The 13,752-nt window shown below is 53.6% G+C and overlaps 3 protein-coding genes across 3 annotated transcripts in view; all 3 read left to right on the plus strand.

Moving 5' to 3' along the window:
- The window catches only part of cacna1ia (calcium voltage-gated channel subunit alpha1 Ia), a 589,581-nt gene that overhangs the window by 327,007 nt on the left and 248,822 nt on the right, over positions 1–13,752 (plus strand). The window lies entirely within an intron of this gene.
- Positions 3,039–5,135, plus strand: LOC132382706 (DNA-directed RNA polymerase II subunit RPB1-like). Its single transcript, XM_059953158.1, has 2 exons — positions 3,039–3,534; positions 3,974–5,135. Exons 1-2 carry the CDS (start codon positions 3,039–3,041, stop codon positions 5,050–5,052), a joined length of 1,575 nt encoding a protein of 524 aa, XP_059809141.1. The 3' UTR covers positions 5,053–5,135.
- Positions 10,436–12,965, plus strand: LOC132382707 (uncharacterized). The gene is made up of 4 exons (XM_059953159.1): positions 10,436–10,579; positions 10,806–10,960; positions 11,453–11,516; positions 12,144–12,965. Exons 1-4 carry the CDS (start codon positions 10,436–10,438, stop codon positions 12,498–12,500), a joined length of 720 nt encoding a protein of 239 aa, XP_059809142.1. The 3' UTR covers positions 12,501–12,965.

Consider the following 13,752-nt stretch of genomic DNA (forward strand, 5'->3'; position numbering starts at 1 on the left):
TCTCTACAGACCCCACCTTCAACACTACAGACCCCACCTTCATCACTACAGACCTCACGTTTACCACTACAGACCCCCCCTTCACCACTACAGACCCCACCATCACCACTTCAGTCCCCTCTTCTCCACTACAGACCCCACCTCCACCACTACAGACCCACCTCCACCAGTACAGACCCCACCTTGTCCACTACAGACCCAACCTTCACCACTACGGACCCCACCTCCAACACTACAGACCCCACGTCCATCACCACAGACCCCAACTTTTCCACTACAGACCCCACCATCTGCAATACAAACCGCTCCTTCCCCGCTACAGACCCCTACTTCTCCACTACAGACCCCAGCTACACCACTACAGACCTCACCTTCTCCACTAGTGACCCCACCTTCTCTACTACAAACCCCAGCTTCACCACTACAGACCTCACCTTCTCCACTACAGACCCCACCTCCATCAGTACGGACCCCAACCTCTCCACTACAGACATGACCTCAACCTCCACATGCGCCACCTTCATTACTACAGGCCCCACCATCACCACTACTGACCCGATCTTCACCAATACTGATCCCATCTTCATCACTACACACCCCACCTTCACCACTATAGACCCCACCTTCACCACTACATACCCCACCTTCATCACTACAGACCCCACCTTCTCCATTACAGACCCCACCTCCCCCACTACAGTCCCCCCTTAACCACTACAGACCCCACCTCCACCACAGACCCCAACCTCTCCACTACAGACCCCACCTTCACCACTACAGACCCCTCCTTCGCCAATACAGACCACATCTTTTCCAATACAGACCCCACCTTCTCCACTACAGACACCACCTTTTCCACTACAGACCCAACCTTCACCACCACCTTCAGCTCTACAGACTCCATCTTCTCCACTACAAACCCCCCTTCACCGCTATAGACCTCCCTTCACCACTACAGACGTCACCTTCACCACAGATCCCACCTCCATCACAACAGACCCCACCTCCATCACAACAGACCCCACCTCCATCACAACAGACCCCACCTCCACCACTACAGACCCCACCTTCTCTACTACAGACCTCACATACTCTACTACAGACCACCCTTCACCACTACAGACCCCACCTCCACCACTACAGAATGCCTTCTCCACTACAGACCCCACCATCACTTCTACAGACCCCACCTTCTCCACCACAGACCCCACCATCACCATTACAGACTGCACCGTCACCACTTCAGTCCCCTCTTCTCCACTGCAGACCACACCTCCACCATTACAGACCCCTCTTCTCCAGTACAGACCACACCTTCTGCACTACCGAACCATCTTCTCCACTACAGAACCCTCCATCGCCACAACAGACCCCCTTTCTCCACTACAGATCGCACCTCCACCACTAGACCCCTCCTTCTCCACTACAGACGTCACCTTCACCACTACAGGCCCCACCATCATCACAACAAACCCCACCTCCATCACAACAGACCCCACCTCCATCACTACAGACCCCACCTTCTCCACTACAGACACCAACTCCACCACTAGACCCCTCCTTCTCCACTACAGACGTCATCTTCACCACTACAGACCCCAACATCATCACAACAGACCCCAACTCCATCACAACAGACCCCACCTCCATCACAACAGACCCCACCTCCATCACTACAGACTCCACCTTCTCCACCACAGACCCCACCATCACCATTACAGACTGCACCGTCACCACTTCAGTCCCCTCTTCTCCACTGCAGACCACACCTCCACCATTACAGACCCCTCTTCTCCAGTACAGACCACACCTTCTGCACTACAGACCCACCTCCATCACTACAGACCCCACCTTGTCCACTACAGACCCAACCTTCAACACCACCTTCAGCTCTACAGACTCCACCTTCTCCACTACAGACACCACCTTTTCCACTACAGACCCTACCGTCTCCACTACATACCCCACCTTCACCGCTACAGACCCCAACTTCTTCACTACAGACCCCAGCTTCGTCACTACAGACCCCAACTTCTCCACTACAGACCGCACCTTCTCCACAACAGACCATACCGTCTCCACTACAGACCCCACCTTCACGACTACAGACCTCACATTCTCCACTACACGTCACAACTTCACCACTAAAGACCCCACCTCCACTACAGACCCCAAACTCTCCACTACAGACGTGACCTTAACCTCCACGTACACCACCTTCATTACTACAGACCCCACCTTCACGACTACAGACCTCACATTCTCCACTACAGGTCACAACTTCACCATTAAAGACCCCACCTCCACTACAGACCACAACCTCTCCACTACAGAACTGAACGTCACCTCTACAGACCCCAGCTTCATCACTACAAACACCTCCTTTACCACTACAGAACCATCTTCACCAGCACAGACCCCACCTCCTCTACAGACCCCAACCTCTCCATAACAGACGTGACCTTAAGTTCTAGACCCCACCTTCACCACTCCTGACCTCTCCTTCACCACTACAGATCCCTCCTTCTCCATTACAGACCCCACCTCTGCCACTATAGTCATGCCTTAACACTACAGACCCCACCTTCTCCACTCCAGACCCCACCGTCGCCACTACTGACACCAACTTCTCTACTACAAACCCCACCTTCACCACTGCAGACCCCACCTACTCCATTACAGTCCCCACCTCCACCACTACAGACTCCACCTCCACTACATACCCCAATCTCTCCACTACAGACCTGAACTTAACCTCAACAGACCTCACCTTCACCACTACGGACCGCACCTCCACTACTACTGACCCCATCTTCACCAATACTGACCACATTTTCATCACTACAGACCCCACCCTCACCACTACAGACCTCACCTTCACCACTACGGACCCCACCTCCATCACTACGGACCCCACTTCCATCACTACAGACCCCAACTTTTGCACTACAGACCCCACCATCTCCAATACAAACCCCACCTTCCCTGCTACAGACCCCAACTTCTCCACTACAGACCCCAGCTTCACCACTACAGACATGACCTCAACCTCCACATATGCCACCTTCATTACTACAGACCCCACCTTCACCACTACTGACCCTATCTTCACCAATACTGACCCCTTCTTCATCACTACACACCCAACCTTCACCACTACAGACCCCAACTTGTTCACTACAGACCCCAGCTTCGCCACTACAGATCCCAGCTTCGCCACTACAGAACCCCGCTTCGCCACTGCAGAATCTACCTTCTCCACTTCAGACCCCACCTTCATGACTACAGACTCCATCTCCACCAACTCAGACCCCAACTCCACCAACACAGACCCCACATTCACCACTACAGACCTTAGCTTCAACTGTACAGACGACACCTTCTCCACTACATACACCACCTCCATCACTACAGACCCCAACTTCACCTCTACAGACCCCACCTTCACCACTACAGACCACACCTTCATCAATACAGACCCCACCCTCACCACTACAGACCTCACCTTCACCACTACGGACCCCACCTCCATCAGTACGGACCCCACATCCATCACTACAGGCCCCAACTTTTGCACTACAGACCCCAGCTTCACCACTACAGACCTCACCTTCTCCACTACAGGCCCCACCTCCGTCACTACAGACCCCAACCTCTACACTACAGACCTGACCTTAAGCTCTACAGACCCCACCTTCATCACTACAAGCCCCACCTTCACCACTACTGACCTCTCCTTCACCACTACAGATCCCTCCTTCTCCATTAGAAACCCCACCTCTGGCACTACAGACCCCACTTTCTCCACTACAGACCCCACCGTCTCCACTACTGACCTCACCGTCTCCACTAGTGACCCCACCTTCTCTACTACAAACCCCAGCTTCACCACTACAGACCTCACCTTCTCCACTACAGGCCCCACCTCCGTCACTACAGACCCCTACCTCTACACTACAGACCTGACCTTAAGCTCTACAGACCCCACCTTCATCACTACAAGCCCCACCTTCACCACTACTGACCTCTCCTTCACCACTACAGATCCCTCCTTCTCCATTAGAAACCCCACCTCTGGCACTACAGACCCCACTTTCTCCACTACAGACCCCACCGTCTCCACTACTGACCTCACCGTCTCCACTAGTGACCCCACCTTCACCACTACTGACCCCATCTTCACCAATACTGACCTCATCTTCTTCACTACACACCCCACCTTCTCCACTACAGACCCCTCCTTCACCGCTACAGACCCCAACTTCTCCACTACAGACCCCACCTCCACTACTACTGACCCCATCTTCAACAATACTGACCACATTTCATCACTACAGACCCCACCCTCACCACTACAGCCCCCACATTCTGAAGTACAGACCGCACCTCCGCCACTACGGTCCCGAGTTAACCGCTACAGACCCCACTTTCACCACTATAAACCCCTCCTTCACCAATACAAACCTCATCTTTGCCACTACAGACCCCAGCTTCTCCACTACAGAACCCACCTTCACCACTACAGACCCCACCTTCTCCACTACAGACCCGAGCTTTGCCACTACAGATCCCACCTTCTCCACTACAGAACCCACCTCCATCACTACAGACCCCACTTTCACGAATACAGACTCCACCTCCACCAACATAGACCCCACATTCACCACTAGAGACCCCAGCTTCAACTCTACAGCCCCAGCTTCAACTCTACAGACCACACCTTCACCACTACAGACCCCAACTTCACCGCTGCAGACCCCACCTTCTCCACTACAGACCACACCATCTCCACTACTGACCCCACTGTCTCCACTACTGACCCCGCCTTCTCTACTACAAACCCCACCTTCTCCACTACAGACCCCACCTCCGCCACTACAGTCACCCCTTAACCACTACAGACCCCACCTTCTCCAGTACAGACGCCACCTCCATCACTACAGACCCCAGCTTCTCCATTACATACCCCACCTTGGCCACTACAGACCCCCCCTTAACCACTACAGACTCCACCTCCACCAAAGACGACCAAACTCACCACTACAGACCTGAAATTCAGCACTACAGACCCCACCTTCATCAATACAGACCCCACCTTCAACACTACAGACCCCACCTCAACCACTACTGACCTCTCCTTCACCACTACTGACCCCACCTTCATCACTACAGACCCCACCTTCTCCACTACAGACCCCACCTCCAACACTACAGTCCCCCCTTAACCACTACAGACCCCACTTTCTCCACGACAGACCAAACCTTCTCCGCTACAGACGCCAACTTCTCCACTACAGACCCCACCTTCTCCACTCCAGACCCCACCTTCTCCACTACAGACCCCACCTTCGCCACAACAGACCTCACGTTCACAACTACAGTCCTCACCTTCACCACTACAGACCACATCTTTCTCTACTACAGACCCCACCTCCACAGCAGACCCCAACATCTCCATTACAGACGTGACCTTAACCTCCACACACACCACCTTTATTACTACAGACCCCACCTTCTCCACTATAGACTCCACCTTCACCAATACAGACCACAGCTTCTCTTCTACAGACTCCACCTCCACTACATACCCCAATTTCTCCACTACAGACCTGAACTTAACCTCTACAGACCCCAGCTTCATCAATACAGACCCCACCTCCATCACTACAGACCCCCCTTTCAATAATACAGATTCCACCTCCACCAACACAGACCCCACATTCACCACTAGAGACCCCAGCTTTAACTCTACAGACCATACCTTCACCACTACACACCCCAACTTCACCGCTGCAGACCCCATCTTCGATACTACATACCCCACCTTCTCCACTACAGACCCCACCGTCTCCACTACTGACCCCACCGTCTCCACTACTGACCCCGCCTTCTCTACTACAAACCCCACCTTCTCCACTACAGACCCCACCTCCGCCACTACAGTCACCCCTTAACCACTACAGACCCCACCTTCTCCATTACAGACCCCACCTCCATCACTACAGACCCCACCTTCACCACTACAGACCCCTCCTCCACCTCTACAGACGGCACCTTCACCATTACAGTCAACACCGTCACCACTAAATACCACACTTTCACCTCTACAGACACTTCCTTCACCAATACAGACACCATCTTCATCACTACACACCCCACCTCACCACTACAGACCCCACCTCCATCACTACTGACCCCACCTTCACGACTACAGACTCCACCTCCACCAACAGACCCCACATTCATCACTACAGACCCCAGCTTCAACTCTACAGACCACACCTTCACCACTACAGACCCCAGCTTTACCATACCTTCTCCAGTACAGACCCCACGTCCATCACTGCAGACCCCACCTTCTCCATTACAGACCCCACCTCCGCCACCGACCCCAACCTCTCCACTACAGACCTGAACTTCACCACTACAGACCCCACCTCCATCACTACCCACCCCAGCTTTTCCATTACAGACCCCACCTCCACCACTACAGACACCAGCTCCACTACAGACTCCAAACTCTATACTACAGACGTGACCTGAATCTCCACATACGCCACCTTCATTCCCACAGACACCTCCTTCACCACTACTGACCCCATCTTCACCAATACTGACCCCACCTTCATCACTGCACACCCCACCTTCACCACTACAGACCCCACCTTCATCACTACAGTCCCCACCTTCATCACTACAGTCCCCACCTTCATCACTACAGACCCCACCTTCAACACTACAGACCCTACCTTCATAACTACAGACCCCACCTCCGCCACTACAGACCCCCTTAACCACTACAGACCCCACATTCACCACTACAAACCCCTTCTTCGCCAATACAAACCACATCTTTGCCACTACAGACCCCACCTTCTCCACTACAGACCCCACCTTCTCCACTACAGACCCTACCATCTCCACTACATACCCCACCTTCACCTCTACAGGCCACAAGTTCTTCTCTACAGACCCCAGCTTCGCCACTACAGATCCCACCTTGTCCAATAAAGACCCCACCTACTCCAGTAGAGACTCCACCTCCATCACTACAGACCCCACCTTCTCCATTACAGACCCCACCTCCGCCACTACCAACCCCCCCTTAACCACTACAAACCCCACCTCCACCACAGACCCCAACCTCTCCACTACAGACCTGAACTTCACCACTACAGACCCCAGCTTCATCAATACAGACTCCACCTTCACCACTACAGACCCCACCTCTACCACTGCAGACCCCAGCTCCACTACAGACCCCAACCTCTCCACTGCAGACATGACCTCAACCTCCACATATGCCACCTTCATTACTACAGACCCAATCTTCAGCAACACTGACCCGATCTTCATCACTACACACCCCAGCTTCACCAGTACTGACCCCACCTCCAATACAGACCCCAACCTCTCCACTACAGACGTGACCTTAACCTCCACATACACCACCTTTATTACTACAGACCCCACTTTCTCCACTATAGACTCCACCTTCACCAATACAGACCACAGCTTCTCTTCTACAGACTCCACCTCCACTACATACCCCAATTTCTCCACTACAGACCTGAACTTAACCTCTACAGACCCCAGCTTCATCAATACAGACCCCACCTCCATCACTACAGACCCCCCTTTCAATAATACAGATTCCACCTCCACCAACACAGACCCCACATTCACCACTAGAGACCTCAGCTTTAACTCTACAGACCACACCTTCACCACGACACACCCCAACTTCACCGCTGCAGACCCCATCTTCGATACTACATACCCCAACTTCTCCACTACAGACCCCACCGTCTCCACTACTGACCCCACCGTCTCCACTACTGACCCCGCCTTCTCTACTACAAACCCCACCTTCTCCACTACAGACCCCACCTCCGCCACTACAGTCACCCCTTAACCACTACAGACCCCACCTTCTCCAGTACAGACCCCACCTCCATCACTACAGACCCCAGCTTCTCCATTGCAGACCCCACCTCCGCCTCTACAGACCCCCCCATAACCACTACAGACCCCAACTCCACCAAAGACCCCAAACTCACCACTACAGACCTGAAATTCAGCACTACAGACCCCACCTTCATCAATACAGACCCCACCTTCACCACTACAGACCTCACCTCCACCACTACTGACCTCTCCTTCACCACTACTGACCCCACCTTCATCACTACAGACCCCACCTTCATCACGACAGACCCCACCATCATCACTGCGGAGCCCACCTTCTCCACTACAGACCATACCTGCACCACTACAGCCCACACCTTCACCACTACAGACACCACCTCCAACACTACAGTCCCCCCTTAACCACTACAGACCCCACTTTCTCCACTGCAGACGTAAACTTCTCCAGGACAAACCCAACCTTCTCCGCTACAAACCCCACCTTCTCCGCTATAGACGCCAACTTCTCCACTCCAGACCCCACCTTCTCCACTCCAGACCCCACCTTCTCCACTACAGACCCCACCTTCGCCACAACAGAACTCACGTTCACAACTACAGTCCTCACCTTCACCACTACAGACCACATCTTCTCTACTACAGACCCCACCTTCATCAATACAGACCCCACCTTCAACACTACAGACCCCACCTCAACCACTACTGACCTCTCCTTCACCACTACTGACCCCACCTTCATCACGACAGACCCCACCTTCATCACGACAGACCCCACCATCATCACTGCGGACCCCACCTTCTCCACTACAGACCCCACCTCCAACACTACAGTCCCCCCTTAACCACTACAGACCCCACTTTCTCCACGACAGACCAAACCTTCTCCGCTACAAACCCCACCTTCTCCGCTACAGACGCCAACTTCTCCACTACAGACCCCACCTTCTCCACTCCAGACCCCACCTTCTCCACTACAGACCCCACCTTCGCCACAACAGACCTCACGTTCACAACTACAGTCCTCACCTTCATAACTACAGATCCCTCCTTCTCCATTACAGACCCCACCTCCGCCACTACAGACCCCACCGTCTCCAATACTGACCCCACCTTCTTTACCACAAAATCTACCTTCTCCACTACAGACCCCACCTCCATCACTACAGACCCCACCTTCACCACAACAGAACCCTCCTCCACCTCTACAGACCCCACCTCCACCTCTACAGACGCCACCTTCACCATTACAGACAACACCGTCACCACTAAATACCACACTTTCACCTCTACAGACACTTCCTTCACCAGTACAGACCCCACCTTCACTACTACTGACCCCATCTTCACCAATACAGACACCATCTTCATCACTACACACCCCACCTCACCACTACAGACCCCACCTCCATCACTACTGACCCCACCTTCACGACTACAGACTCCACCTCCACCAACAGACCCCACATTCATCACTACAGACCCCAGCTTCAACTCTACAGACCACACCTTCACCACTACAGACCCCAGCTTTACCATACCTTCTCCAGTACAGACCCCACGTCCATCACTGCAGACCCCACCTTCTCCATTACAGACCCCACCTCCGCCACCGACCCCAACCTCTCCACTACAGACCTGAACTTCACCACTACAGACCCCACCTCCATCACTACCCACCCCAGCTTTTCCATTACAGACCCCACCTCCACCACTACAGACACCAGCTCCACTACAGACTCCAAACTCTATACTACAGACGTGACCTGAATCTCCACATACGCCACCTTCATTCCCACAGACACCTCCTTCACCACTACTGACCCCATCTTCACCAATACTGACCCCACCTTCATCACTGCACACCCCACCTTCACCACTACAGACCCCACCTTCATCACTACAGTCCCCACCTTCATCACTACAGTCCCCACCTTCATCACTACAGACCCCACCTTCAACACTACAGACCCTACCTTCATAACTACAGACCCCACCTCCGCCACTACAGACCCCCTTAACCACTACAGACCCCACATTCACCACTACAAACCCCTTCTTCGCCAATACAAACCACATCTTTGCCACTACAGACCCCACCTTCTCCACTACAGACCCCACCTTCTCCACTACAGACCCTACCATCTCCACTACATACCCCACCTTCACCTCTACAGGCCACAAGTTCTTCTCTACAGACCCCAGCTTCGCCACTACAGATCCCACCTTGTCCAATAAAGACCCCACCTACTCCAGTAGAGACTCCACCTCCATCACTACAGACCCCACCTTCTCCATTACAGACCCCACCTCCGCCACTACCAACCCCCCCTTAACCACTACAAACCCCACCTCCACCACAGACCCCAACCTCTCCACTACAGACCTGAACTTCACCACTACAGACCCCAGCTTCATCAATACAGACTCCACCTTCACCACTACAGACCCCACCTCTACCACTGCAGACCCCAGCTCCACTACAGACCCCAACCTCTCCACTGCAGACATGACCTCAACCTCCACATATGCCACCTTCATTACTACAGACCCAATCTTCAGCAACACTGACCCGATCTTCATCACTACACACCCCAGCTTCACCAGTACTGACCCCACCTCCAATACAGACCCCAACCTCTCCACTACAGACGTGACCTTAACCTCCACATACACCACCTTTATTACTACAGACCCCACTTTCTCCACTATAGACTCCACCTTCACCAATACAGACCACAGCTTCTCTTCTACAGACTCCACCTCCACTACATACCCCAATTTCTCCACTACAGACCTGAACTTAACCTCTACAGACCCCAGCTTCATCAATACAGACCCCACCTCCATCACTACAGACCCCCCTTTCAATAATACAGATTCCACCTCCACCAACACAGACCCCACATTCACCACTAGAGACCTCAGCTTTAACTCTACAGACCACACCTTCACCACGACACACCCCAACTTCACCGCTGCAGACCCCATCTTCGATACTACATACCCCAACTTCTCCACTACAGACCCCACCGTCTCCACTACTGACCCCACCGTCTCCACTACTGACCCCGCCTTCTCTACTACAAACCCCACCTTCTCCACTACAGACCCCACCTCCGCCACTACAGTCACCCCTTAACCACTACAGACCCCACCTTCTCCAGTACAGACCCCACCTCCATCACTACAGACCCCAGCTTCTCCATTGCAGACCCCACCTCCGCCTCTACAGACCCCCCCATAACCACTACAGACCCCAACTCCACCAAAGACCCCAAACTCACCACTACAGACCTGAAATTCAGCACTACAGACCCCACCTTCATCAATACAGACCCCACCTTCACCACTACAGACCTCACCTCCACCACTACTGACCTCTCCTTCACCACTACTGACCCCACCTTCATCACTACAGACCCCACCTTCATCACGACAGACCCCACCATCATCACTGCGGAGCCCACCTTCTCCACTACAGACCATACCTGCACCACTACAGCCCACACCTTCACCACTACAGACACCACCTCCAACACTACAGTCCCCCCTTAACCACTACAGACCCCACTTTCTCCACTGCAGACGTAAACTTCTCCAGGACAAACCCAACCTTCTCCGCTACAAACCCCACCTTCTCCGCTATAGACGCCAACTTCTCCACTCCAGACCCCACCTTCTCCACTCCAGACCCCACCTTCTCCACTACAGACCCCACCTTCGCCACAACAGAACTCACGTTCACAACTACAGTCCTCACCTTCACCACTACAGACCACATCTTCTCTACTACAGACCCCACCTTCATCAATACAGACCCCACCTTCAACACTACAGACCCCACCTCAACCACTACTGACCTCTCCTTCACCACTACTGACCCCACCTTCATCACGACAGACCCCACCTTCATCACGACAGACCCCACCATCATCACTGCGGACCCCACCTTCTCCACTACAGACCCCACCTCCAACACTACAGTCCCCCCTTAACCACTACAGACCCCACTTTCTCCACGACAGACCAAACCTTCTCCGCTACAAACCCCACCTTCTCCGCTACAGACGCCAACTTCTCCACTACAGACCCCACCTTCTCCACTCCAGACCCCACCTTCTCCACTACAGACCCCACCTTCGCCACAACAGACCTCACGTTCACAACTACAGTCCTCACCTTCATAACTACAGATCCCTCCTTCTCCATTACAGACCCCACCTCCGCCACTACAGACCCCACCGTCTCCAATACTGACCCCACCTTCTTTACCACAAAATCTACCTTCTCCACTACAGACCCCACCTCCATCACTACAGACCCCACCTTCACCACAACAGAACCCTCCTCCACCTCTACAGACCCCACCTCCACCTCTACAGACGCCACCTTCACCATTACAGACAACACCGTCACCACTAAATACCACACTTTCACCTCTACAGACACCTCCTTCACCAGTACAGACCCCACCTTCACCACTACTGACCCCATCTTCACCAATACTGACCCCATCTTCATCACTACACACCCCACCTCACCACTACAGACCCCACCTCCATCACTACTGACCCCACCTTCACGACTACGGACTCCACCTCCACCAACACAAACCCCACTTTCATCACTACAAACCCCAGCTTCAACTCTACAGACCACACCTTCACCACTACAGACCCCAGCTTAACCACACCTTCTCCAGTACAGACCCCACCTTCATCACTGCAGACCCCACCTTCTCCATTACAGACCCCACCTCCGCCACCGACCCCAACCTCTCCACTACAGACCTGAACTTCACCACTACAGACCCCACCTCCATCACTACAGACACCAGCTTTTCCATTACAGACCCCACCTCCACCACTACAGACACCAGCTCCACTACAGACTCCAAACTCTATACTACAGACGTGACCTGAATCTCCACATACGCCACCTTCATTCCCACAGACACCTCCTTCACCACGACTGACCCCATCTTCACCAATACTGACCCCACCTTCATCACTGCACACCCCACCTTCATCACTACAGTCCCCACCTTCATCACTACATACCCCAGCTTCATCACTACAGACCCCACCTTCAACACTACAGACCCCACCTTCATAACTACAGACCCCACTTTCAATAATACAGACTCCACCTCCACCAACACAGACCCCACATTCACCACTAGAGACCCCAGCTTCAACTCTACAGCCCCAGCTTCAACTCTACAGACCACACCTTCACCACTACACACCCCACCTTCTCCACTACAGACCCCACCGTCTCCACTACTGACCCCACCGTCTCCACTACTGACCCCGCCTTCTCTACTACAAACCCCACCTTCTCCACTACAGACCCCACCTCCGCCACTACAGTCACCCCCTAACCACTACAGACCCCACCTTCTCCAGTACAGACCCCACCTCCATCACTACAGACCCCAGCTTCTCCACTACAGACCCCTCCTTCAACACTACAGACCCCACCTCAACCACTACTGACCTCACCTTCTCCACTACAGACCCCACCTCCATCACTATGGACCCCACCTCCAGCACTGCAGACCCGACCTTCTCCACAACAGACCTCACTTTCACCGCTATACACGCCAACTCCATCACTAGAAACCCCATGTTTTCCACTACAGACACCACCTTCTCCACTACAGTCCCCACCTTCACCACTACAGACCCCACCTTCACCTGTACAGAACCCACCTTCACCTCTAGACCCCAGCTCCATCACTACAGACCCCACCTTCACCACTACAGACCTCGCCTTCTCCACTACAGACCCCATCCTCACCTCTACAAATCCCACCTTCAC

This window comes from Hypanus sabinus, chromosome 29, assembly GCF_030144855.1.
Source record: "Hypanus sabinus isolate sHypSab1 chromosome 29, sHypSab1.hap1, whole genome shotgun sequence".
Lineage (NCBI taxonomy): Eukaryota > Metazoa > Chordata > Chondrichthyes > Myliobatiformes > Dasyatidae > Hypanus > Hypanus sabinus.